The sequence below is a fragment of the Marmota monax genome, unplaced genomic scaffold (genome assembly GCF_021218885.2).
Source record: "Marmota monax isolate L192 unplaced genomic scaffold, Marmota_monax_Labrador192_F-V1.1 WCK01_AAM20220418_F8-fsc00024, whole genome shotgun sequence".
In the NCBI taxonomy this organism is placed as follows: domain Eukaryota; kingdom Metazoa; phylum Chordata; class Mammalia; order Rodentia; family Sciuridae; genus Marmota; species Marmota monax.
Genome location: NW_026695224.1, coordinates 20,634,523 through 20,662,518, shown reverse-complemented (window position 1 = coordinate 20,662,518; position 27,996 = coordinate 20,634,523). Strand labels below are relative to the sequence as shown.

Here is a 27,996-nt window from a genome sequence, read left to right as displayed (position 1 = left end):
ATATGTGTATGTATATATATATTTAGTTTTAGATGAACACAATATCTTTATTTATTTATTTTTATGTGGTGCTAAGGATCGAACCCTGTGCCTCACATGTATGAGGTAAGCCTTCTACAGCCTCAGCCTACATGGGGTCAACTTTTGAGAGGAGAGGAACCTAGATCCTATTTCCTTACCTCAGGGCTACAGTATTCTGTGGTTAGGAGCTTAGGTCAGAGGTCAGATGATCTGAGTTCAAATTCCAGCTCCCCTTATCAATTAAACCACCTCAGCATGTGACTTTGCTCCTTTACCTCTGTTTCCTCATCTGTAGAAGGAACAGTGACAGACCCTGTTTCCTAAGGGGATGTGATGAAAGGTAAAGGGCAAACCCTTAACACTGTGTCAGACACAGAATAAAAGCTCAATGAACATTGGTTGCTTACTCTGGGGCTGGAGAAGAAAATGAGACAGATTCAAAGCAGAAAATCAAAGGTTTATAGAGCAGAAAGAAAAAGTCTGATTTAGCTATGACTGAGCGAGGACACTGTGGGCAGAAGTAATTTCCATCAACCATCCATCCCAAATACTTTCTGACATAAGACCCTGCACTGAGCCGTGTCCATTGAAGAAATAAGCCTTATTGTTCTGGTCTCTTGAGCATGATTTCCAAAACACCCAGAGCCTCCTCCGCTGGAGGGGAAAGAACCCTATCCAGCCAGGAGGGTGCATCAGTCCAATGGACTCCTCCGCACCACTTCCTCTTGGTGGAAGCTAGTGGATGAATGGCATTTATCTGTCCTTCAGAAGAGAACATCTGACCCAGAAACAAGCTGCCCAGCTTCCACTTGGTTTCCTACCTGTGAACCCATGGAGTCTACAAGGCCTCAGCCACACTGGGCCACCTCCTTCCTCAGCACACAGCACTTGTTCCTATAGAAGGTTCCTGGCTCTTGCTGGTCACTCAGTTAAGAATCCCCTTCACGGTGTCCTCCCCTCTTTCCACCACGGGTGTAGATTCTACCATTTTGTGGGGGTTCTTGGTGCTGGTACAGGCATGCTAAGTACCCAATCCGACCATTGAACTACACCTCAGCCCCCAAGATAACATCACTCTAAGTTTTTTGTTTTTAAAAAACAGATGACCAAGGCACAGTGGCACATGCTTGTGATGCCAGCTACTTGGAAGGCTGATGCAGGAGAATCACAAATTTGAGGCCAACTTCAGCAATTTAGCGAGACCCCGTCTCAAAATGAAATAAAAAGAACTCGGGATTTAGCTCGGTGGAAAAGAACTTCTGGGTTCATTCCCCAGTCTCAAAAAAAAAAAAAAAAAATTGTTAGAATTACAGGAAATTAAAAGCTCTTTGGAGAAGCAGGATCCTGACTCCCCCACTAACACTTAACACAAGGAAACCCAAATCCACAACTGATCCTATATCCTTCTTTGTATTGGCTTGGTGGGAATGTCAGAGTCGTATTTGTCATCTGCTTTTAGCAGGGATCTAGGCCTTGTGGCAATCATTTTTTCACCCCTACCCCATCTTTAGCTTAACTTTAATCTTTACTTTCACTTTGTCCATTTCCTTTATATCTGAGATAGATATGTGTGTAGATATTATTTGGCCACCCAAATATTATATTTAAAATTATATTTGCCAGACATGGTGGTATATACCTGTAATCCCAGCTACTCAGGAGGCTGAGGTAAGAGGATGATGAGTTCAAAGTCAGCCTCAGCAAAAGCGAGGCACTAAGCAACTCAGTGAGACCCTGTCTCTAAATACAAAAAGGGGCTGAGGATGTGCCTTAGTGGTTAAGTACCCCTGAGTTCAATCCTTGGTGTGTGTGTGTGTGTATATATATATATATATATATATATATATATATATATATATATATATATATTTAAAATTCTTCTTTGAAGTTAGGAATAAACAAAGTAAAGAAATAGATCAACAGACAGGTTCTTAATTGAAGTCCTAAAAAAGGAATGTTGTTTTGGAAAGTCTTGGCTACAGGGGAAAGAGTATCTCCATTTCTGGGGGACCTCTAGGTTCCCATTATGGGAACATCTTGCTCTAGAATAGGACAGGGATGGTTCAGTTCATCAGGTTCAATCATAAAAAAGGATAAAATGGCCTCAAGACTTTCAAAGTAGCAGATTTCCTTGTCATGGTGGACCATGAGCTAAATCAACCTCTCCGGGCCTCAGTTTCCTTGTCAAAAAGTAGGGTCTGAGGGCTGAAGATATAGCTCAGTGGTAAAGTACACCTGGATTCAATCCCCATTACCAAAACAGTAAAAATTAATAAGACAAGGGATGTAGCTCAGTGATAAAGTGCCCCTGGGTTCAATCCTCAGTACCAAAAATAAAATAACAAGCAAAGACAGAGTGACTAAGGAATCCTCGGCTTTATGACTAATTGCCTGTTCTAAAATTTCAGGAGTGTATTTATCATCAAGTATCTGAAATGCCTTAAAGTGCGCTGGATCTGTTATCAAATCCCAGATAGATTAATCATAAACCAACCTCCCCACCAAATAGAAAGGCAACCTCACTTCTAGTCCACAGCAAGGAAAGTCCCGAAAGTTCTTAGTTGGCCCTACCTAAAACCGAAACTGCAGCTGCCTTATCTCTATGTCGGATCTGTTTTCTATTCAGCTTGAGTTTCATGCTGGCTTCTCCAGGACAACAGCAGGGCTTAGTGGTTCATTTTAATACTGGGCTGGGCAACTCATAAACTAGGGAGCTGTTTGCAGACTCATAAATGACGCCTCAGACCATAGCCAAGTGTGTTAACTTGTCAAATCATCCACTGGTCTAGATTATCCAAGCTACCCTCCCAGCTCCAGCAGTTTGGATCACTGAAGTTCTTGAATACAGTAGGTACCCAATAATGACTACATGAATGGAAGGATAAATGATGGGGAGAATGACTTACAGATATATAGAGGGACAGGGTCCCTTGGCCAGCTAAGCTGTCCTCTCCAAATACACTGGAACTTTGTCACACATTTAGCATATTTTGCTTACTTATATTTGGTTCTTCAAGAAAACATGGGGAGCTGGGTATTGGTGGTGCATGCCTGTAATCCTGGTGACTCCGAAGGCTGAGGCAGGAGGATTGCTCATCAAAGCTAGCCTCAGCAATTTAGCAAGGCTCTAAGCAATTTAATGAGACCCTGTCTCAAAATAAAAAATAAAAAGGATTGGCAATGTGGTTCAGCAGCTAAGCGGCCCTGGGTTCAATCCCTGGTTTAAAAACAAACAAAAAAACACATGAGGAAGAGGCCAGGAGCAGCTCAATGTCGAGCTGCTTACCTAGCACACACCAAGCCCCACCCTTGCTAATAAAAAGAATACATTGAGGTTGGGGGGGAGCTGGGGTTGTGGCTCAGTAGTGGAGCGCTCATCTGGCACATGAGGCCTTGGGTTCCATCCTCAGCACCACATAAAACAATTCATAAACAAAATAAAGGTATTGTATCCAACTACAACTAAAAATACATACATATATACATCACATGGGAGTTAGGTCCCTAGACCTAGTAACTCCATTTTGGTTCTGAGACTCAGGACAGAAACTTATAAACTGCCAAGAAAAAGAAACTTAAGATACTCTGTTCCCATAACCATCCCCCATAAAGTCCCTACAAAGAAAAATCTGTTGTTAGCCAGCCACCTGCACCCAAGGTCAATTTTAGCCTGCTGCGCCTGGCAGAAGGGCAGCCTGGCAGACACTCTGTCAATAAACCTGTGCTTGAACTCAGAGATGTGTCTCTCTTGGATATTTGTACCAGCTACCCTAACAATGGGGAGTCTCAATTTCCTTTCATCTTTTGCCTTGAAGGATTCATTCCCACTTTAGACTGGTCATTTTGCCCAGGGCCAAGCCTTGACATCTTTTGGGGAGATTTGCATTCTTCAGAAAAACTGATGAGCCTTGTAGTGCCTTTGCTCCAAAGCACACACGCCACACACACACACCCCTATACAACTTTTAATGGCTTCTTATTCCTGCCTCCTCCTCAGTGCAACCAAGAATCACCTGGGGAGTGTGTTTTAAACAAAACATCAAGTACCCCAGTTCCCCCTGAGATTTCCTGACTCAATCTCTGGGAGGGAAGGCCCCTCAAAGTATGCATTTTAAAGCTTTGGGTGGACCACACTCTAGCCCAGGTTTAGGAACTGCTGCTCTGGTCTGGTTTGTCTTTCGAATGGGATCCAAGAACCTCCAATCCAAGCATAAGACTTTTAAATGTAGAATCCTAGAACCTACCCTAGATTTATAAATCAGAATGAAGAATTGGACGAAGTGATGGCCATTGGTTTTAATTAGTTACTAAAGTGTGTGTGTGTGTGTGTGATGTTGAAGAATTGAACTCAGGGATTTTCTACTACTAAACTACATTCCCAGCCCTTTTTATTTTTTATGAGGCAGAATCTTGCTAAATTGCTGAGATTATAGGCTAACAGGGTTAAGGCACTTTCAAGTTAGACAACTGCTTCCCAGAATGACAGGGTTGAAATATTAGGCTAAAAGTCCCAAAACAGCTGCTAATTAATTAATCAGCATTTCAAAAGGAGCCAAAAGGGGAGGGCAGGTGGCTTTCCCTTCCCTCCTCCACTTCCAGGTCCCACTATCTTCAGTGTCTCTCCGTGCTCCTCTGGGTTTTCTCCCCCAGCCACTTAAGGACCCTCGGCAATGCCAGTGGTTCCCCTCTTTAACCCTCAGTCTCTCTACTTGTAAAATGGGAATGAGGGTGGAGTCAAAGGATTGTGGCAACTAAGGAATTCGAGGTGAACTCCTACCCAAGACCCCTGTTGTGGTTCCCCCTGCTGTGTTTGGCTTTTGGACCCCAGGAGGACCACCAAAAACTCTACTTAATCTGCTGATGGTTCTAGTCCTCCCCATTTCACTCCCCACTGTAATGTAGATTCTATTCAAGGCATGGGGGTTGGGGATTTTCACTGACTTTCTTCCCCAGAGTCCCTGGGGCCTGGGAAACACTGTAGGCGGGGCATAGGGTGGGATTCAAAAGGGTGATTTGAAGTTTTGGCTTCAGAGCCAGATGGTGCTAAGTGCTAAATACAGTAGGAGCTCTCACTATGATTTCCACCCCCTCAATGTAAAAAGCAGAGAAGGGACCACTGTAAGCTGCTTTCTACAACTGATTTTTTTTTTTTTTTTTTTTTTTTGGTGGTGCTGGGGATTGAACCCAGAGTCTTGGGGCATGTGAGACAAGTACTCTACCAACTGAGCTATATCACCAGCCCCTGCAATTGACTTACCTTTAGGAAGCAAATAGTTTGGGAAGGCAATGGGAAGAACAACAAAACTTGTAAAGCTCACATTACTGTTCAAAAGGATGCCAGAAAGATGGCACCAACCAAATGTGCATGAGAGAGAGAGAGAGAGAGAGAGAGAGAGAGAGAGAGAGAGAGAGAGAGAGTGTGTGTGTTGAGAAGAGGAAGGGCAAAAGGGCAAATCTGGAGAAAAAAAATAAAGGAGTTTTAGGAATCTGGCTTCCTCTTCACTCTAAATTACTGCTCCCAAAAGTCCCCCAAAATGGAGATAGTCCATCCTGTCCCCGGGGACTCTGCTGCCACATCTCAGGCCCTCATCAACTACTCATTGAATAGTGCCAACAACACACCGACACACCAGGCACTGTGCTAGGATGAGAAGAAGACCATTGATCCCTAAACAGGAGAGGGACAGAGGGTAGGAAGTATCCTGACTCAGCCCCTTGGGGAAGCCAGACGGACAGCACAAGGAAGGACTGCTAGTGAGCACAGAATGTGCCAACAGGAGGCAGGAGAACCTATCAGGGCCCCACCTTGGGACAAGTGGATCAGGGAGAGGGCCCTCTGCTCAGCTGGGACCCTGAGCAGTCAGGAGCCAGTGTTCAAACTATTAACCATCAAACTCCACCATCCACTGGGAGATGAGAAGGGAAGGGAAAGACAAAGTCCTTGTAATGAAAGCAAGCCTGTCTATGCAAGGTGCTGTCCCCCTCCTTTCTCCTGCCAGCTCCTGCCCCTGGATGACCCAAGACCATGCACACTGGCCTTCCTGCTCTACTTTTTAGAGGCTGTGCCCTGTTTGGTCTAGATTACTCTTTTAAAATAATAATAATAATAATAATTAATTAATTATTACTTCTAATCAGTTACACATGATAGCAGAAAGCTTTTCAAATCCTTGTTCACAAATGAAGTAGAATTTTTCACTCTCTGGTTGTATAGAATACTCTTTACTCTAAAGCCACGTGGTCTAATCCTTCCCCTCTCCTGGGTCTTTGTTCAAAGGGTCCCATCAGTGAGGCCTTCTCAGAAGACTCCAGTGCTCCCCAGCAATTCCTCAACAGATTCATTTTTCCCAAATATTTGTTACCAACACCCTAAATGTTGTATACATTACTGCCTGTTCTCTGGAACAGGTTAGAATACAAACTCCAGCACAGGGTTCTCTGCTGTCTTCCCAGCTTATACAGCTCTCCATCGTTACGTTACTGAAGGAATGAATACACATTGGACAGTGCAGCCCACTCTGGATGGGGGCAGCCCCAGGGCAGGGAGAGGGAAAGGACCTGCCACTCCAGTTCTCCAGGTTCTCTAGGCTTGCTCGTATCCCTGCCAACAAGTCCCACCCAAACAGCCACATTAGTGACCTCATTAGGTCTATCAGACCTGAGGTCAGAAGTGAAGGGCAAAGGGTAAAGAGGAAGTGTCCCCCCAGCCCCCTCACTTCCTGTGGTGACTCCATGGTCTGAATGCCCCTTTCACCTAAAATACTGAGTCAATACCTAAACACTCCCTTGTCATATTCCTGGCCTCCAGAATCTGCATGAGGTCCCTCCCTTCTGCCTTAGCTTATAGCATCCCCCTCTCTACCAACAACAGAGGCTGCCTCCTCCCCTTGCTGGCTCACAAGGCACCCCACACCCCAGGCCCAGCTGCTGCCTCCCCTCAGAGGCTTGCCAGCTGCTGCAGCCCACACAGGTCTCGCCCCACCTGGATTCTGAATGTGCCTATTGTCTGATAACTTGGCGGCTCAGCATTTTCTACCACCCAGAACAATCTCTAACCCCTTGGGACAAGGGAAGACTTGTTGTGATGGACACAAAGCACACAGTAGGCACTCAGTTGCTGTGCTAAAAAGAAAGCACTTGTGGTAGTCTGTGGTGTGAAATGTGTTTCTCAGGTTAAAGAAAAATGAGGGGAAAGTTCTACAGATTGACAAACTTTTTTTCCAGGTCATGTTGTAAAGGAGGGGAAGGAGACTGGTTCATGACCAATTCATATTTCCATTTATGGAAAATTCCAAGTAAAAAAGAAAAAAAAAACTACAAATTCTATAAGTGCACAGGAAAATGTCATAGGATTCACACTGAATTGTTAACATAGGCCAGCTGAGCCGGCATTTTGGAAAGCACTTGAATTTTCTATTTCCGATCATTATTCAGGCTTTAGTGATCATATACATTCCTCCACCCTTGGGATGGCGTCTCACTATGTTGCCCAGGCTGACTTTGAACTCCTGATCTTCCTGCCTCAGCCTGACAGCAGCTGGGAGTAGACATGAAAGTCACTGCCCCTGGCTAACATGATTCAGGTTTCACTTACAGAACTTATTTAAGCTTTATGGAGACCCTGTCTCAAAATAAAAAATAAAAAGGGTGGGGGATGTAGCTCAGTGGTAAAACACTCCTGGGTTCAATTATCAGTAAAAAACAAAAAACAAAACAACAACAAAAAAACTTTCCTCAGATTCCGTCTATGGTAATTTTAGAATTAACTGGTTTATCTTTCACCCCACCTCCCACTCCCATCAAAGTGATCATGAAAACCCTTAGGTGGTAGTTTGGAAAAGAAAAATAATAATAATTAAAAGGAATGGCTGCTTGTAAACTGAAGTCCCCAGCCAGCCATTCAGATTTTGAATTGGGCCCAACGGGCCCAATAACACCCTTTAATTCAGGGTTGCAAAAGAGCAGGACAGGAACTTGGGCCTTAAATTACCCTAAGGACTAGAACCAGGAAAGGACTGAGGGCTCCTGGGCATGGTGGCATATGCTTTGTGATCCCAGTGATAAGGGAGACTGAGACAGGAAGATCCCAATTTGAGGCTAGCCTCAGCAATTTAGCAAGACCCTGCCTCAAAATAAAACATAAAAAGGGTAGGTGATAGCCAGGCCTGGGAATCCCAGCAGCTTGGGAGACTGAGACAGGAGAATCAGGCAAGTTCAAAACCAGCCTTAAGCAACTCAGTGAAACCCTGTCTCTAAATAAAATACAAAATAAGGCTGGGGATATGGCTCAATGGTCAAGTGCCCCTGGGTTCAATCCCCAGTACCAAAAAAAAAAAAAAAAAGAGGGTTGGTGATATAGCTCAGTTGATGGAGTGCTTGCCCCACAAGCACAAGGCCCTGTGTTAGATCCCCAGCACCACAAAAAAAAAGGGGGGGGGAGGTTGATATTATCGCTCAGTGGTAAATAAAGCCCCTGGGTTCAATCCCCAGTACCGAAGAAAGAAAAAGGACAGTGGGGTGGGGTGCTGCATGACTGGACCTTGAGGTTACTTTCTAGGTTACTTTCTCAGAAAGGGAGCCTCTAAGCACAGGGAGGAGTGAAGCTGAGACACAATTTTTCCACCTAGGTCCACTAGCAGCAGGATCTTGGAGTAGGATCCATCTAGAAGCTTCTATTCATTATCTCAAAACGAAATTATCTACATAAGCACCTACCTCAACAGTGGGTGCAAGGATTTTAAAAAAGAGGATCATACATGAACACTTAGTTGAGAACCAATATGCAGATGCAATGAACACTGTAGTTATTATTTAATGACAATATTATTATTCTAGTTCTGACCCCTACCACTGTGTGACTCTAGCCCAGACCCCTGCCTTCATTGAACCTACCTAGTCATGAACAAACTAAGAAACTAGACAATTCTGTTTTTGTTTGTTTGTTTTTGGTACCAGGATCTGAACCCAGGGGCGCTTAACCTCTGAGAGGTCACCCCCAGCCCTTTTTATATTTTATTTAGAGATAAGATCTCACTAAATTACTGAGGCTGGCTTTGAACTCACAATTCTCCTGCCTCAGCCTCATGAGCCTCTAGGATTACAGGCATGCACAGTGGTACCCAGCAAAAAAGAGGTTTTATAGAGGCAAGATGGAAGGCCAGTGGAACCTATCTAGTAATTGCTAAATACCGCAGAAGGAAACATATTCAAAAGAGGAAAGCAGCCTTATCAAGCAATACTTTCCCAAGCACTAGTTAATTCTTCACCAGCAATACAAAGTATTTATATGAGCACCTCAGGCCTGGGTAAGAGCCTTCTACTTGCTTGAATGTGGCTAGATATTGCCTTCAGAATCTCTACTGCTTTAGTTTGTTCAGTTACCTGTGTCCACACAATTCTAGCATCAATCTGCAGCAGACTCTCTTTCCTAAGACTGAGCTTGACCACATCATAAGGTTGTAAAACAATCTCCATGGTTATTAGCTGATTAAACCTGAATTCAACACCATACGGTGATAGGAGGCAGCAAAGGATAAGATTCTGATCTTAGATCATTCCAAGTAAGGCATTTTAGATGATAATGAGAGAAGGATTAGTTGCAAGCTGGATCTGAGCTCAGGGGTGGGCATGAAGAAAACTGTTCCATGTAGTTTGGGAGAGCTAGGGACTCCCTGAGCTCTGTTGTGAACTGCAGGGGCTTCATTTAAGGAAGGGTATGATGTGGGCATAATAAAACCATTCTTCAGACAGTTGAAGATGGTCCCCTTCTGTAGCCAGAAACACCAGCTGTCCAGCTTTGTCCATTTCCTTTAGCCCCAGGCAGTCCTGTATGTACAGAGTTGTCTCTTGTAAGGGAATGGTTTCCTTGGCTTGGCCACTTCTATAAAATCCAAACCACTCAGAAGCTACAGGGTCCACAATGGAATCATTGAGGAATTTCATCACAAATGTCTTCAGGGCCATGAGGTTTTTTTTTCTTTGTAGGACTCACTGACACTCCGCTCCTGATTTATATCTGCCAAGAAGATGCTGTGGTTGCAGTACACATCCTCCTTTACGGGATCATGCCAATATTCTGCTTGCACTAGGCATTCTTGAACAGCTTTGGAGTAAGCCCCAACATTCAGTGTTTTTCTGATAAATTCACAGATGTGAGAGCTCTCTCCTGGGCATCAAGGGAGTCCAAAAACACCCATCCCATGCCAGATCACCAGCGGCAGTGGTACTGGCTGCTCGAGATGCCCCAGCGCCCGGGCAGCGCAGGACCAGGGCAGCAGGGCGACAGCCAGGAGCCACAAGGAGCTGGGCGCTGCCATCTTGGCTGTCACATGACCGCGGGCACGGGGTGCCGGAACCGCACTCTGGCAGGGGCCGGGCAGGCCACAGGCTGTGCGGGTTCTCAAAAAGAGGCAATTCTTCAGGCCTCTCTTAACTATGACCCCAAAGAATGGCTTTTTTTTTTTTTTTTGGGGGGGGGGGCGTTACCAGGGATTAAACTCAGGGGCACTCGGCCACTGAGCCACATCCCCAGTCCTATTTTGTATTTTATTTAGAATCAAGGTCTCACTGAGTTGCTTAGTGCTTTGCCATTGCTGAGGCTGGCTTTGAACTCGAGATTCTCCTGCCTCAGCCTCCTGAGCTGCTGGGATTACAGGCATGCGCCACCGCAGCAGACAAGATTGTCTTTTTGTTGTTGTTGTTGTTGTTGAAATACATAACTCTTACAGCACAAACACAGTATTTACATTTCAAGTTCTTTTTACAAAATGTGTGCCACTGTGGAAGATTGGCTTTTTAAAAACACACTTTCTCTATGATCTTAGTTTGAGATAATTCTAAATCTTCCTTTAGAGAGAGGATTATGAGGTCTACAAAGACCTTGGCATTCATTCTTTGGCTGCTGCAGCCTCTGAGATGGAGCAGGAGAAATGATCCTGGTGTGACCCCAAGTGCTTTAGAAGTCAAAATTGGGAAAGGTGCTGTCAGTATTCAGATAATGCATACCCAATCCATCAACCTCCTCTCAAAGTCTTACTGAGTTCCTCCTGCTGCTATTTCTGCCCCATTTCCTTTCATTCCATTCTCCTTGGGACCACATGATACCCTTTACAAGTATTTAAAAGCATCTTAATTGGCTCTCAGCTTTCTCAAAAGACCAGCAGCAAAGGTGGCTGGACAGTCAGTCATCCAAAGAACTCTTGGTCTACTGAAGGCTTAAAGGATCCCGGGAGGTGGGGAAAGAACAGGATCACTGAACTGTTGACATGCACAGTGGGAGTCTGAGCAAGAATAAACTCAATAATTATGGTGATAGAAACTGCCTGTGGGATTGGTACTAATCCTCACCCTATTACACGCCTCAGCAAACTCTGAGATCTAGTAATCTCCCACTGCCCAGGATTGGTTGTGGGAGAAATCTATTCCCTGCCATCAATAACTCCCCCAGGGGCTAAGAAACCACCATATCTGCAGACCCTCTTGCCCTTAGGATCTAATATGTTCTTGAGGAGGGGGGTGGGATACTTTCCTAATGAGAGACCCTGGATTCTATCCCCACCACCAAAGAAAGAAAAAAGGAAAAGAAAAACATTGCAGACCATCTCTAACCATCTAAGACAATCTCTAATTACTGAGTGAAGAAAATGAGGTATATAACTGTGTATAATATGCTATCCTTTGTGTTATAAATTGGGGGGGGGGCGGGGGGGGGGGGCATAAGAATCTACAATTCTAATTCAAGAAACACTGGTACTTGGGCAATGGGAATTCTCCAGAAAAGCACCAGTCAGGTAGAGGTATGAAGCTGGTGGCATAAGCTTTGGGGTCAGCAGATCTGGGTTCAAATCCTTGCCTGCCAACTCCTTGCTTTGTGGCCTTGGGCAAGTCGACAACTTTATCTGAGGCCCAATATCCCCCTCTGTAAAATGGACACAACACTATAATTAATTTCATAGGATGGTTCAGCCACATAGGTGGTGATGATAAATTGACATAGATTGGCTACACAATGGCATGCTCAGCTGGTAGCACAATCTGCCCTTGAATGGGTGCTAGACCAAAAGGGATGTCTTGGATTTGGGGAGGTCATGCAGCAAAGGAAGGTACCTCTGCTTCATCTTTAATCCTTCTCTCTGATTCCTTCAGTCTTTTACAATTTACACATTTTTAATTCCTTCTACAGAGCTCAAAAGCAGAAGCATCTAATAATCAAAACCGGGGTTTTGCCAAGCATAATGATTGTATACCTGTAATCCCAGCAAATTGGGAAGATGAAGTAGGAGGATCACAAGTTCAAGGCCAATATCAGCAACTCAGTGAGATCTTATATCAAAAAGGGCTAGGGATATAACTCAGTGGTAAAGCACAGGCATAGCAAGCTCGAGGTCCTGGTGTCAATCCCCAGGACCAAAAAAGAAAAAAACTCTTTAAAGAATGTTTGCTATGTACTGGGAGCACTTTCTAGATGCTAACTCATCAGATCATCCCTGCAACCCTGAGATAGGAATCATGTTTATTCCCTTTTTTCAGGTGAGGGGACAGAAGCAAAAAAGGGTTAAGTAACTTGTTCAAGGTCAAAGGGATTGGAATCCAGCTATTCAGACCACCCTTCCCGGTTTATCCTTGCTCTCTGAAGTAGGCTGAGAGACTCATCCTGAAAGTCACAACCTTGACATTAAATCTCCTTTGAAACAAGAAATAAAACCCCACACCTGGCAAGTGACAGCAGTTTCTTTGGTTGAATAGGCTGCCAGGTATTTGATTCCTTAAGTCTTAAATACTCCCATGGTTCAGGTGAGAGGATTAGCAGAAAGAAGAAATGAAAACAAGAAACCATAACTAAATTCCAAAGTCCAAAGAAAAATCAGCACAACTTAAAGTTTCAAAATCAAAGACCATGTGACAAGCCTGAAACTCCCACCTTCAAAGGTGTAGAAGAGGATTCCTTTCTTTCTGTCTCAGTCTCAACCTGAGCCTTGGCCTCCAATTAGCTAGTAGCTGGGATTATAGGGTGAGAGGATTTCTTTTTTAGAGGGTGGGTACTGGGAATTGACCCACCCAGAGACACTATCACTGAGCAAAATCTCCACCTTTTTGTTTTTTACTTTATTTTTGGTACGGGGGATTGGAATCAGGGGCACTAGACCACTGAGCCACATCCCCAGCCCTATTTTATATTTATATTTTATTTGGAGACAGGGTCTCACTGCGTTGCTCAGGGCCTCACTGTTGCTGAAGCTGGGTTTGAACTTGCAATCCTCCTGCCTCAGCCTCACGAGTGACTAGGATTACAGGCATGGGCCACCAGGCTCAGCTTGCTTTTTATTTTGAGACAAGGTCCCTCTATTGGCCAGGCTGGTCTCAAACTGGCAATCCTCACAGCCTCAGCCTTCCCAAATCACTGGGATTAGAGTCCATGTGATTATACAGGCCTGATCTACTATGCCCAGTCTGGAAGATTTCTTGGTAAATACAGATTTAAAACGAGAAAGCACAAGGTATAGGAAGTACACCCACAGGTCCTATTTTCTCCAGAAAGTTTAGTCACCATCGCAAGCCTGGAAGTTGGTTGGGATAGCAATGAAACCTTTGTGTGAACTTCACCAAGCCACCTCAGTTATAACTCAGTTATCTCTGGAAAACCCTTAGAAAAAGCTAGGAGGAAAGAGACCTAGGGCCAGTATCTCCCGGGGACAAATGAGTAAGTGCTGGCACCTGAAGTACCTATTACCCTGAAGGGTGATGTCATGGTTGATTCAACCTTCGATATAGAATGACCTTCCCAGGAGAGGCCTCTCCACTGTGGTGACTCAGGGCCCTGCCCCACCTGTCAAGAAGCACTCAGTTTATTTGTCCCACCTCTGATTCAAGAGGTGACGTTTTCTGATAGAAAAGCCACAACTTTTCCCACGAACAAGTTGGTCATCTTGTTCCCTTTTCAAACACTCCTACACAATTGTGGCGAGGAATTTGTGGGGGAGGAAGTCTGCAGTCTTTCAGAGTGCTCATACTGGCTTCTTCCTAAGAAGCAGGTCCCCAGATGTTGGTAGATAAGTACACGGAAGAAAACAATCTCTGCCCAAGAGGTCTCGATGGACCACCTCATCCCCCTGCCATGAGAAGCATCAGAAAACTAGAGGAGAGCCACATTCCTCTTGGGCAACACGCCAAGGGGCGGGGTGGCTTAAAAAGAGCGTTAAATCCTGGTTTGAATCTGATACCCTTTAAAGAAGATGTGGTAGCAATTAGCCTCAGGATTGTTCCTCTAGCAAATGCTACCAAGATGGACTGGGAAAATGTGGGAGTGTCAGTTCCTATAAGACTGAGTCTAATTCTAACATTGACTGAGCACCTCACTTCTTTAGGTCTTTACACAATACCATTCCTCTTAAGGATGAGGTTCCCCTAAACCTCTTCACCCCACCCACACATAGCCTTGATCATCCTTCCTCCTGTAATATTTTTCCTTCCATAGATCACCATCTGTCTGTCTCCTCTTGTTGTCTTAATTGGAAGTGATGTTCCAGCAGGGCTTCTTATCTGCTTGGACCTTTCTGGATCCCCAATGCCTAGCACAGTACAGGACAGTGCTCAAGGTCAATTTGTTCTAGGAATAGACAAGCAAATGCCCCTGTCATTTGGAGGAACTTCTCTCCCTCTGAGATCTTCAGAGCAGAAATCATCCATCTCTTCACCTGACTAACCACAGACCCACTTACTGGTTGCGTGACCCATGCTGTCTACAACTGTCAGTTCTCATGGGGCTGTCATGAGACATGAAGAACAACACATAAGTACTAGTCAATACATTGCTGCTTACAATCAGAAGAGATCTAGCACTTTTTTATCCCCCCCGCTGCTGAAGGCAATTGAAACCTGGGCCTCATACTTCCTGGAGCATTCTATTCTACTATGCTGCCACTGAGCTAAACTCCTGGCCCCAATACAAGTCTTTTTCTGGTTAAGCATGCCTTAAATATCATGGAGGATGTACTATTTTGTGGGGGGGAGAGTGAGGGTGCGGTACTGGGGACTGAACCCAGGGGTACTTTACCACTGAGCTACATCCACAGGTCTTTTTTTTTTTCCTTTTGAGACAGGTCTCACTAAATTGCCAAAGCTGACCTTGAACTTGCAACTCTCCTGACTCAGCTTCCCCAGTCACTGGGACTACAGGTGTTCACCACTATGCCCAGCATGGGATATACTTATATTACTTATACTAAAACTTGGCCACTGCTTATTTGAAATTCAAAAGTAACTGAGTATCTTATATTTTTATTTGCTAACTCTGGCGACTCTACCCATTAGGCAATTATCTTCCAGAAAGTGACATATCTTACGAAAGAATTTAGAAATTTGCCCTACAGCTTCCTCTCAATGAATATCCAGCGGGTGGGTTTTGGAGCTGGGAGATTTTTATCCTGACTACTCTCTCATTAAGTTAGCCTTAAATTTTTGTCTTTTTGAGTTTTTAGATCTCTTACCAAGGACCTTCCAGGCTCCTCTGCACTGCCAAGAATTAGAAGTAGACCAGGTCTTGAACAATTAATGGGCTGCAGGCTACAGGAGAGAGCAGGTGGAAGGTTCTGGATATACCTGGAAGCCTTGTTCAAGGAAGGTGTTGCCTGACAACAGGAAAGTGAACAAGTGGCCTGGCAGGATCAGGTGTCTGTTGAGATTTTGATCTGGTGCTTCCTTACACCCAAAAGTGTGGGGTAGAAATGGCTCATCTGACCTTTAGACTCCAGACTGCAAGCTGTTTTGTGACACGACAATTAGGTAAGGTTACACCCGGGTGTGCAGGGCTTGGAGACACTGGGGAGTGCCATACAGAAGCCCATGCCCTGAGAGCATCCCTTCTTCCCCACGTGCTCATGTGCTTTTCCTTGGCTTTCAATAAAAAAGCCCATCTTAAACAAAACAAAAAGAAACCAACCACAGGGAAATGTCATCTAAAAACAGAAGATCACTATGTATAGACATGAGTATACATTCTGAAACTCTTATTAATTCATTCAACAGATACTTACTGAGCACCTATTATGTACCAGGCACTGTTATACCATAAAAATCCCTGGCTTCCCAGAGCTTACATTTTAGAGGGAGGAGACAAAATACACACAATATGTTAGATGGTGAAAAGTGCTAGAGAAAAACGAAACAAGGGAGGAGAAAAGAAAGCTGGGGCAGAGGTTACTATCTCAAAAAAGGGGTGAAAGAAAGGCCTCACTGAATGCGGGGGCAGAGTGTAGCAGGACACAGTGAGTAAGCTGTGCAGATATCACAAACAGGTAATAACCAGTGCAAAGGTGCTGAGTAGACATGTAGCCAGGTACAGCCCGTAAGCAAAGGGGCTGGACAAAATATGTTTGCAGGAGATGGGAAAAGAGAAGGAGCCAGGCTAGGGGTGGAGGGAGATTGCAGAAGACACAAAAATCAAAGACAGGATTTCTATTCTGTGTAAAATCATGAGCAATTGAACCTGGGGCACTTTATCACTGAGCTATTTCCCAGTCCTTCTTGTTTTTTTTTATTTTGAGACAGGGATTCACTAAATTGCTGAGACTGGCCTCAAACTTGTGATCTTTCTGCCTCAGCCTCCCAAGTCACTAGGAATTCAGGCTGGGATTACAGATGTGCGCCACCATAATGAGCTCTAACGGTCATTTTTTTTTTTTTTTTTTTTTTTTTTTTTTTTTAAATATTTATTTATTTATTTTAGTTTTTGGTGGACACAACATCTTTGTTTGTATGTGGTGCTGAGGATCGAACCCGGGCCCGCACGCATGCCAGGCGAGCGCGCTACCACTTGAGCCACATCCCCAGCCCCTCTAACGGTCATTTTTAAAACCATCACTCTGACTGATGAGTGGAGAATAGATTGTGTTGGGGGAGGAGAGGGACCCGGGAAGCAGAGAGAGGAGAAAGAGGCTGCTATGACCATCTCCTTTGGGAACAGAGAAGATATCTACGTGTGTTTGAATGCCAAACCACAGAAACAGATGTTCTCGGTCTTGAACTTGCCCTGGTAAAATAAATTTGAAAAGCTTTAGGCTTATTACAAGCTCTCCCAATTGCAAAGCCAGCTAATTATTATCTAGGACATGGCCAATTATCCCTCGAGGTCCTGTGCCTGCCACCGTTTATGATCTCGCTCATGGGGAACAGAGTCAACCCTGGCAGGGAGGCCTCATGACATCCTAATAGTAATATCTGAACTCACAGGGGAATGGGCATCTTCTCCTTCTTTTGGGAGGGGTATCCTCTTCCTGGCTAAGAACCTAGAGCAAGTCCCAGATAGAACAAGGGTTTGTCTCTACTTCCCCAGTCCTGAATGCAAATTTTGGTAGATTTTCTGGGACTCCCCGAAAGTTGAAAAGAGAGAAAAAGGAAGACAAGTACTGTTCACCTAGCATTTATTTCAAGTGAAGGTCAAGAGGTAAATGACCAAGGCAAGAGAAGGATTCTAAGTTCAAGGCCTGCCTTTGCAACTCAGTGAGATCATTTCTCAAAACACAAACAACAAAGTGCATAAGGATCTATGAGTAGAGAATAAGGACAGTTCCTGCCTTGGACCATTATGAGGATTAACTACACTGTCAAGTTGGCAAGATCTTAATAAGCTCTGCACTCATCCTCAGCTTCTTCTTGTCCAGGAAGGCACAGCTCTAGCTCCGGACTCCAGGACACGCCATTAGGCAGCCCACTTCCTTTTCCTAGAATCCCTTTCTCTTTCTGTGTCTAGCCAACACCCTCTTACTCATCAAGTCTCAGCAGGTGAAACTGACCACTCCCACCATCCTCTGAACATTTTCCTACCTGCAGCATTCTCAGAGTATATTGAAATGACCACTGAAGGGTCCCTTTAAGTAGAGATTTTTATGGAATCTCCCTAAGGGGTTGTTTCTAAATTTTGGTGCACTGACTACTTCTGTGAGTCCCCCATTCTTAGCCCATCCACTTGGTACCCAGAGCATCCATGGCAAGGTCAACTCTCTCCCTCCTTGATTGAAGGTGCCTTGAGATCCTTGGCCTCAGACTAGACAACCAAGTGCCCACACCCTGGGTGGCACCAGGTAATTATTCATCAAACATCTCTGACCTATGCCCTAAGACTGTCCAAGGCAATGAATAGTCACAGGCACCTAGAGAGCTTTTAAAAATGCCAAGTCCAGACCCGACCCTCCCCACATTTCCACTTCCCAGAGAGACTATGGCTCAGTGAATTTGCAGGAGGGCAAATCAGCATTTGCAGGTGTCTCAAGTCACTGGATGCTTACCCACAGGAGCAAACTATGGTCTCAGGGGCTAGGACAGAGCATGTTTGGCAATGGGAAAACAGACAGGTATCTTTAAGCATGAGTACTATGAAACACTTTTAAAAATCAAGTAAAACCAGACACAGGGTGCACACTTATAATCCCAGCAGCTCAGGAGGTTGAGGTAGGAGTTTCATGTGTTCAAAGTCAGCCTCGGCAATTTAGCAAGACCCTGTCTCAAAATAAATTAAAAGAGCTGGAGATGTGGCACAGTGGTTAAGTTACCCTGAGCTCAATCCCAGTCCAAAAGAAAATAAATAAATAAATAAAGCAGAAGCTGACAGATTCAAGGCCATTCTAACTTCCCCACTACCAGAGACTCCTTATCCCCTCTTCTCACCCCAATTCAACCTTCCTAACTCATGGGAAACCCACTCCAGCCCAAGCACATTGCACAGTGGCAAATAAGAAAACTGCCACAGAATTTCCTTTCCCAACAAAGGCACTCTGGTCACTGTTTGCAGAGCAGTGTTTGCTTAACACAGAAGCAGAAGAGTGAGGAAACTGGTTTGGCTGGTTTGCTGGGCAAGAGGGAGCTCAGGAGAACTTTTGAACCAAGGATATAAAACATGGGAGAGTCTCAAATTCAGACAGCACCCGGCACTCCAGAGACTCTCTCATATTTAATATTCATAGAGCACTTGACACACCACCGTAGGGCATGGGTAAGAGTATTCCCACTGTACAGATGAGGGCACTAAGGCTTAGAGAGGAGTGTCTTAGCCAATTAATGCCCCTCACCTGGTAAGAGGCATTACCTCAAGAATCTTCTAAATTTGGGGAAGATGCCTTATGGACCTTGGGGAGATGCGGAGGGTTAGACGTAGATGAGAGAAAGGAAAAGGAAAAGTGCAGAAACATCAAAACTAACATAAGCTGCAGTATAGAAAAAAGTAACTTACAAAAAAGAGAGAAAGAGAGATGAACAGGGATGGGGAGACCAATGATTTCTTTTTAATTAATCAAAGATGAAAAAACACTTAAAAATGACTCACTGCCCTTCCATTTCTGGATTCAGATTGGAGGTCTCCCTTATCTGGCCTCCACAGCTTTCAGAGGGAAGCACTGGGTGCACAGCTCCCCAGGGACACACTCAGGGCAAGTGACTGACTGACTGGGCAAGCAGCCCTCACAGCACATTTAAGAATTCCAACAGATCAATTCCTCCCTGCCCACCTACAAGCAAGCTCCAGGGCTGATCTGAAGCCACAGAGTAGAGATTGAGAGGAAAAGCATAAGCCAAGGTAGTGAGTACTTATTCATTCATCCGTTCATTTGCTCAAAACATTACCTGAGTGCCTTCTATGTCCTTAAGAAATTATTAGCTGCCATGTTGCTATATGTTTTTTCTTTACATTCATTCTCACCTGTATTTACGGTCAGTCTTACCTGCTTTATTCATTACTGTAACCCCAAGCTCTACCTAATGCTGGCATAAAATAGGCATTCACATTTGTCAACTAAAGGAATAAATGTGGACACTCAGATACCCACATCCCAGCTAGTGACAACTAATTATTCATCAAATATGAATTAAGAGCTGGAGATATAGATCAGTGGTAGAGTGCTTGCCTAGCATGCATGAGACCCTGGGTTCATGACCTAGTACCATGAAAAAGGAAAAAAAAGAGAATGAATTTATAGATGAGGAAATTGAATTTCACAGAAGTGACATCTGAACTCACATAGCTAGTAGCTGAAATTCAAATCTGGATCTTGCTCACTGGACTATCCTAACTTCATTCTCATCCTCCTGCCCTGAAAGGGGATGGAAGTGAGACACAGTGGACACCCCTAAAGGCCAAACCTGGACTGTGACAGGTGCCTCTAGGGGATTTTAGGGTTTTGGCAGCTGTTAAGAGATGGGGAGCTGATTGCTTCATAGGCTCTGGTTTATCTGGGGCTATACTTGGAAGGGACTGTGTAACAGACACCAAGGTGAGCATTTCGGAAGAAAAATCTTGCCCAACCCAATAAAAAGCCCGGGAGGACAGACAGGGATTTCCATAAGCACCTGGCAGAGAAGGGGGTGGGGTGGGGAGCTGCAAGTCAGCCTTCCTTAAATGGCCCTGCAGGATCTGGGACTTCTCCGCCTCCACTCCTTTGGAGACACAAAGGGAAGGGCGGGAGGCCCACTGGTCTCCTTTCCCTGTAACTCTGTATCAGTCCTTGTCACAGTCATGACTAATTGGGGAAGTTACATGTAGGAGTTTGAGGGGTGGAGAAGTGGGTGTCTGATGAAATGATCCCAAAGCAGGTTTCCATGTTTGCTTTTTCAAAGTCCACTTTAATGAAGGGACCTGCTGTTGTTTGTACCAGCTTTCAGCACGTCTTTCAGAAAAGAGGGGAAATGGATCTGTTTAACCCACACAGATGGGTACCTGTAAACTAGATCAATCTATCAAGCAGCTAAAGCTCACTCAAATCCAAAATATGGGCACTGTTTGTCCAAAACTAGAGAAAACAAAAGAAAACCATCAATCGAAAAGCCTGCCAGGTTTTTATTCCACCCCACATCGACTTAAAACTGTGTACTAGGCTAATAGCTCTGAGATCCCAAACTGTCTAATATCCTGAGTCTCTCAAACCAGTTTGTCCTAAGAAAAAGGAAAATAATTAGCAACTCTAAAGAATCAGTTTATAGTTGAGGTTTTTTTTTTTTTAAACATTCTCCACAGAGGAAAAAAAAAAAAAAAAACAAAGGAATTAACACAAGACTTCAATTATGGAGCTAATCACATAGGGTACAAGAATGACCCCAGCGAACCATACAGAAGTCCCCTCAGTTCAGTCAAAACCCTATTGTGACACTTCAGCCATGGGTTCCTTATTTGAAATCCCTGGGCAGCAAATTCTTCACGAAGCCCATGTCTAAACCTGGTGCCAACGTTCTGTCCCTTTATTTCCCTGGACTGTCTAAAGACAGCAAGGCCACCATCCTCAATTCTGACCACATCTTGAAATCACAAAGCCGGTTCCTGAAGTCAAATGCGTGATTTTACAGAAGGACTTCTGTCCTGGAGCAATCCTACATTCAACTGCTACAAAGAGATCCTACAGTATAGAATGGCAAAAAAAGTTAAAAGTCAGGAAAACTGTGGAGTGGGGGTGGGGACTGCAGTCACAAAAGGACCAGGAACCAGCCACACAAGAAGCTTGTGGAATGTGTTTCTACCAAACCACCAGCCCCAGGTCACCCCCCACCTCTCACCTAATTGCACCATCTCTGTCATCACCACTTGCTTCGGGGTGGGGGGCATCAACACCTCAGTCCTTAGTCTACTTCACAATGGACACTAATCACCCAAATACTTTAATACCTTTCTTCTTATTTGTTCATCTTTCAAATCTCTCTCTCTCATTGAAAAAGAGAAAGGGAAAGAGGGAGAGAAAGACCAACTGTGGATCCTTCAGCAGATTAAATTGGTCTTCACCTGTTTCCTCACTTGCAAAATAGAATGGTTTCCACTCTCCTAAGACTAGTAGTAGCTGGGTGCAGAGGAGCATACAATCCCAGCTACTCAGGAGACTGAGGCAAGCAGATCACAAGTTCAAGACCAGCCTCAACAACTTAGCAATACCCTATATCTCAAAATAAAAAAAGAAAAGGGACCGGGAATATAGCTCAGTTATAGAGCACCCTGGATTCAATTCCCAGGGATAGGACAAAAACAGACTAACCCTCCCTAAGCACTACCAAAGGAACTGGCATGGGAATACAAAGCAATCAGCACACCTCATACATGTGCTCACACATACACCTGCCTCTCATTTCTAACCCCTCTCCTAATCTACAAGGCTGGGTCAAGACTGCCTCCTCCCAGAAGCCAGTTTTCACTGCCCGTTAACACTCATCCGAACACCCCAGGCCACCCACACCCTTTCACCTCTCACTGCCCATGTCCAACAGTGCATCTAAAGGGATCCTGGGATACTCAGGAACCTGCTAGAATGTGCAATTCAGAAGACAGGGCTGGAGTGTCCCTGTCCCTACATCTCAGTTTACTCCTTGGGCAGCCAAGGCAGAACATCAAGTAGAGAGTGAATGAGTCATCACTGACCATCATACAGAAAGCTCCAGACACAGATGGGTCTCAGAAAAGCAAATATGGCTATTCAATCAAACTGCAGTTTCTCTGTAAAACACACCATGCACAGTTTGAACAAATTCCAAAATTTAAGACAACAGCATGATTGCTGTAAATTTTTCACATGGCCAAAGACTATAAGAATAAACACAGTAGAAGTATTCCCTCCAGGAGGAACTATGGGAAATTTCTCTTTTAAAAGTGTTTCTTTTACTATTATTACTGCCCAATCAACAATAATCATGAGGGAAGAGAATGTGCTTTTGATACAAAGTAAGCACCTGGGAATTAGTGAAACCAGAGGGAAACCAGCCCTTTCCCTTGCTTCCAGGCCTGCCCAACAGTGAAGTGGAAAGAAGCAAACACTAGATTATCACAGTGATAAGTCCTGAAATACATTGGGTGTTTGTATGCATTTCCATCCCCTGAGTCAGAGCTACTGTGCTTTTATTTAAAAAAAAAAAAAAAGGAATCATTATTCTTTAGGTAAATAGTACCTGTATCAAAATGTTTTCATCTCTATTAACAAAAGCCACAGCCACAGGTGGCTCTTCAGTCATCCCCTAGATGGTGCATAATGGTGCCTGGGAATCAGATCCTGATTCAGATTCCTGTTTAGATGACTCTAGGCAAGCGGAGTCACCCTCTGAGCCTCAATTTGCTCATCTATAAAACGGTAATACTTCTGTCCCACGGTCCCACCCAGACGGTTTTTGCAATCTGAAATGATAAGACTGTCTCCAGTGGCCAGGGATATGAGAAATACTAATGTCCTCTAAATGCTCCCGCCCATCTCCAGCCCTATAAAGTTAACTAGACAGGGCTCAACCACAGTCCTCAACCTCGATAAAACTTTAGACCCATGCATTTGTGTAAATTCCAAGGGGGTGTTTGAGAAAGTCGGGAGAGGGTTGTCCACTCCACCCTAGAGGTGTGGAAATGCAATTTCTAGGCACCTTCCCTACCCCTCCTTACTCAGCCCAGGGACACCTGCAGTGCACTCTCACCTCTGCCCAGGATGCGGCCTCTCTCCAGGTGCCGCCGAGGCACAGTGAACGTGTAGCTCTCAGCGCTAAAGCCGGGAAGGCAGGACTCCGGCTCCTGGCAGAGCCATAGTGAAACCTGGAGTGAACAAAAGGTACCGAACCCGAGTGACTTGGGGGGTTCCCTCCCGCCCACACCGAAACCAACAACCCCGCTGCCTCTCCCTGGCTCCCGGCATAGGGATTGTGGGAGGCACCCCCACCCCGGGGCAGGCACCGACGTCATCCTCTCCTATCCCGAAACCCGCAGCTAAGCCCCCACGAACTCCTGGGAGAGGAGGACACTGGGTCATCTCCTGACAATCTAGCCACCTTTCTTTCTCGTCTTCTTTTTTTTTTTTTATCTCATTGGAGATGTCTTTACTCTTACCGACCCTACTTTCCTTAGACCGGGAGCGCTCTCGATTCTACTTCCTCATACCTAGGGCGCTCTGACAACTTTGGCCCTCTTTCTTATCCCAAGGGGCCCTGGTTCCTATTTACCATCCTTTCTTTACATGGAAGGTGCCTTTATTTCTACTAATGCTCCTTTCTTTATCTGACCCCCCTTTTCTTGCACCGTGACTCCCCTTGTCCACAACCCGACCTCCATCCTGTTTCACACCCCCAAAGCCCGCCCCAAATTCATTCAGCGGCCAACCCGGAGTAAGTACCCAGAGTTTGCAGCTTGGCGCGCCCCCCCACCAGGGTATTGGCAGGAGGGGGCGGGAAAAGTCCCGCTCTCCCTCATCCCTCTCCCAGTCACATCTCGGCGGAATCCAGAGCTCCGCGCAGCTTCCAAGCCGTTCTGGCCCTTTGGACCCAAACTTCCTTGGAAGAGGGAAACTAGGACCGCAGGAGAGAGGAAAGGGCTCCGGGCTCAGCGCGGATCATGGGGCCGGAAGGTATTCCCCCTAGTCAGGGTACTCAACTTACCTGCAGCAGCAGCAGGAGCGCAGAGAGGCTGCGGCACAGAGGGCCCATGGCGGGCCGTGTGGGTGCCGAGCGAAGGCGGGGGCCGGGCGCGGTCGGGTCAGGCCGGGATGGGCCAAGCTAGAGGCTAGCTGGATTTCAGCGAACTCACAGGTGCTATGGAGGCTCCCGAAGCCACTGAGCTGGGCAGCGCAGCAGCCGCCAGGTGAGCCCGAAGGCACCACCCCCGGTGCCGCTGATTGGCTGAGGACGCACCTGCCGGTTTCAGCCAATGAGCAGTGGAGCCTTCAGCTTCCTCCGCGGAAAGGGCGGACGACCCGCCCCCAGCCCCGCCTCCCAGCTTAGCGCGGACCTGTAGACACACTGGTCTGTAGAAGGTAGAGTCTGTGAGTTCTTATTCCATGGTGTTCGAATCCCAGCACCGAGGGTGACCTACTCTAAGACCTGGGATGAGAAAGGGCTTTACACTTTACCCTTTATCTGGTATCTGGTTCCTTTTTTCTTCTCTTTTTCTTTGGGGTACTTGGGATTGAACCTGGGGTGTTCTACTACTGAGCTACATCCCCAGATATTTTTGTTTTATTTTACCAGATTGCCCATGCAGCCCTCGAACTTGCTATCCTCTGCCTCACCCTCCTCAGTCACTGAGATTACAGGCATGAGCCACCACACCCAGCTTTTAGGTTTGTTGGTTGGTTGGTTGGTTAGCTTCTGCAATACTGGGGATTGAACCCAGAGGCATTCTACCACTGAGCTCTTGACCCAATGGCTCCCCGCCCTTTTTTTGGTACTGTGGTTGAACTCAGGGCCACTTTACCACTGAGCTACATCCCCAAAACTTTTTATTGTGAGGTAGTTTCACTAAATTACTAAAGCTGTTCTCGAACTTTCAGTACTCCTGCCTCAACCTCTCCAGTCTCCAAGGATTACACGCATAAGCCATCGCACCAGCTTCTAGTTCTTTTTATAATTTTTCCCCCTCTTGGTACTGGAGATTGAACCCAAGGGCCCTGTACCACTGAGCTACATCCCCAGTTTTTAAATTTTAATTTGAGACAGGAGTTCACTAAATTGCACAGGCTGGCTTCCAACTTGCCATCTTCCTTCCTTGGCCTCTGGAGTAGCTGTGATTTCATACACCACCTCTCCCAGCAAAATCTACTCTTAACTGCAGTTCTCTATAGGTTAGTGAATCAGCAAATTGACCCACTGGGTCAGAACCGTCTCTTCAAGCCTTGGAATAATGATCACAAATGCTTCCATACGGTGTTGTGAGACACCCATACAACTAATACGATCAAGTTTCTGAGCCAAAGAAGTTCTGTACAAATGTAAGGGGCAATAATAGAAACAGTAGGTGCAGGGTCTTGAAGTTACTTTCAGGCTCTGTGCCAAATACTTGACATTGACCATCTCCTTTAATTTCATCTGGAAACCATTAAAGGGCTAGAGATGTGACAATACTTGTCATCATAATACTGTCATGCATAAACTCCTAGATTAAATCTCCAGCACTGCAAAACAAAAACAAAACACCTAAGAGCTGTGTTACTATTCCCATTCAATAGAAGTGTAATTGAGGAATGAATAGGCTGAGGCTAATCGGAGATGGTACAGGATTGAAACACACCTCCCACTGACCCCAGGGCCCTTTCTCCACCTTCTTCACCTCATGTGGCCCCAGACAGTATCCCTCCCAGTTGGAGCTGCAGCTTTCAATCTGCATTTTTTTTTTAAATGCTGACCTGGAAGAGACCCTTAAGAGATCACTCAAACTTGTTATTGTCACATAATTCATTCAATGTCACATAATAAGTCAATGTGAAAGCCAAGAGCAGCCAGTACATTGGCATATGCCTGTAATCCCAGCAATTTGGGAGCCTGAGACTGGAGGATCCTGAGTACGAGGCCAGCTCAGCAACATAGCAAGACCTCCCCCACCACCTGCCCAAAAAAAAGAAAGAAAGAAAGAAGAAAAATCAAGACCAGAACCCATGACCTCCTGATCGGCAGATTTGGGATCTTAATACCACAGCCACCATCACCTTCTCTAGAGAATTCTGTCCCTGGTAAAGTAATCTTAGGATCAAAAACAGAATAGACAGGCAAAACTTAGATCACATAGTTTCCCTGTCTGCCTGTGGCTGGCCACTATCTGCGCAATTTGGCTCTGCTGACAAGGACATCTCCCTTGCCTTCATCCAAGCACAGTCAGAACCACGAAGCAGTATGTTTCTGCCACTCCATAGCTGTGTGACCTTGAGCAAGTCAGTGTTCTCATCTGCATAAATGAATTGACTCTGGCTAATGGAAAAACAATCACTAAACAGGGTACTTGGCATGTAGCAGCAACCGTTCAATAAATGTTTGGTGTGGACATTGTACTGTTGAAAGGCCCAACTGCATTTGCCTCCCTCATGGGGAAGGCCATGTTGAGTATTTCGCAAGAGCTGAAGGTGAATCTGAGCCCACCCACAAGGAGTACTTTCTCCTCTGCAGAGGAGAGGTGTTGTCTCAAACCAAAACAGTTTCCTGGCAGCCCCTCCCCCCCAGGCTGACCCCTTCAGTTTAATGAGTTTCCAAACACACACCCAAAATTTTGGATTTCTGCATCTTGGCTCCCTCTGCCTCTTAACCCACCAGGAGGCTCAGAGGAAAAAGGCTCCGGTATTTCCTTTCCCACTGAGGCTCCTGCTGGACGGTGCATTAAACAGGATAATGGAAATACAGAAAGAGGCGTTTCCCCCATGGGGCAGCCTTGTCCGTTTATTTTTTTTCCTCCCAGTTATGTAAAAATACATATTTCATACCATCACTGGACCCAGGGAGCCTTTGGGACTTTGCTTTCTTCTACCCAGCAAGACCTGGCCTTGTAACTCTGTGGTGACTCTCCCTGATTCTTCCATTACGCTAGGATAATTCAATAAAAAGGATTTTAGAAAACAATTAGGGGCAGTGAAGACAGTCAGGCCTGATGTGCTCTTTAGACTTCTCGGCAAGTCCTTCTCCAAGCTCCTGGAAGGGTAGCTACCCCCTGGCCATTCAGACTGAGGGAATACAGAGGGGTTCCATGTGGGGGTGGGCCCAGTGTGACTGGGCAACACAGGTAATTGCCTCTGTCCCCTCTTCTATTAAACAGAACACCTCGCTATGGGGATCAAATGGTCAGTGTGGTGAGCCTGTGCTGGTGACATTGAGCTATGCTCTCAGGGTATTGATCTTAGAATAGCCCAGTGTTCAAATTCCAATGCTGCCACTATCTGGATGGCTTAAGACACTTCAATCTCCCCCAGCCCATGTTTCCTCTTCCATAAAATGGAGACCTTGATAACACTGAATTCATAATCTTTTTCTGAGTGTGCTCAGCACTCCTTGCCCAATACCTTTCCTTCCCAGTTTTAGGTAAAAATCCAATGTCCCCAGGAAGCCTCCCCTGCCCCAGGCTGTCCTTTCCCCTACCCCCACAGGGAAAGCCTAGTGGGCTATTTCTGTTCTCAATGGGGAAAACCTTTCACACAGGAGAGTTAGTCATTTGACCCTCTAGGGTCATTTGCATTTTAAAGAGCGTGTTGGGCGCTGACTTGCTTTTTTCCAAGCTATGAAAGCCTTGGA

At 45.4% G+C, this 27,996-nt stretch overlaps 1 protein-coding gene, 1 long non-coding RNA gene and 1 pseudogene across 3 annotated transcripts in view; 1 reads left to right on the top strand and 2 right to left on the bottom strand.

Moving 5' to 3' along the window:
- Window positions 1-24,572, bottom strand: part of Cdh1 (cadherin 1) — a 76,278-nt gene extending 51,706 nt beyond the window's left edge. Inside the window, exons 1-2 of one of the 2 annotated variants that reach the window (XM_046434276.2) lie at window positions 24,388-24,572; window positions 23,437-23,551 (exon numbers count right to left, since the gene is read on the bottom strand). In XM_046434276.2, coding sequence (XP_046290232.1) covers window positions 23,437-23,551; window positions 24,388-24,435 — 163 coding nt within the window. In that variant the 5' untranslated portion in view covers window positions 24,436-24,572. Of the gene's footprint in view, window positions 1-19,336; window positions 19,353-23,436; window positions 23,552-24,387 lie in introns of those variants that run through there. The other variant, XM_046434278.2, reaches the window with a different exon arrangement.
- LOC124086259 (uncharacterized) overlaps window positions 1-27,996 on the top strand; it is a 103,486-nt gene that overhangs the window by 59,054 nt on the left and 16,436 nt on the right. The gene's annotated exons all lie outside the window — the stretch shown is intronic.
- On the bottom strand, window positions 1,880-16,671 carry LOC131423819 (palmitoyl-protein thioesterase 1-like; annotated as a pseudogene).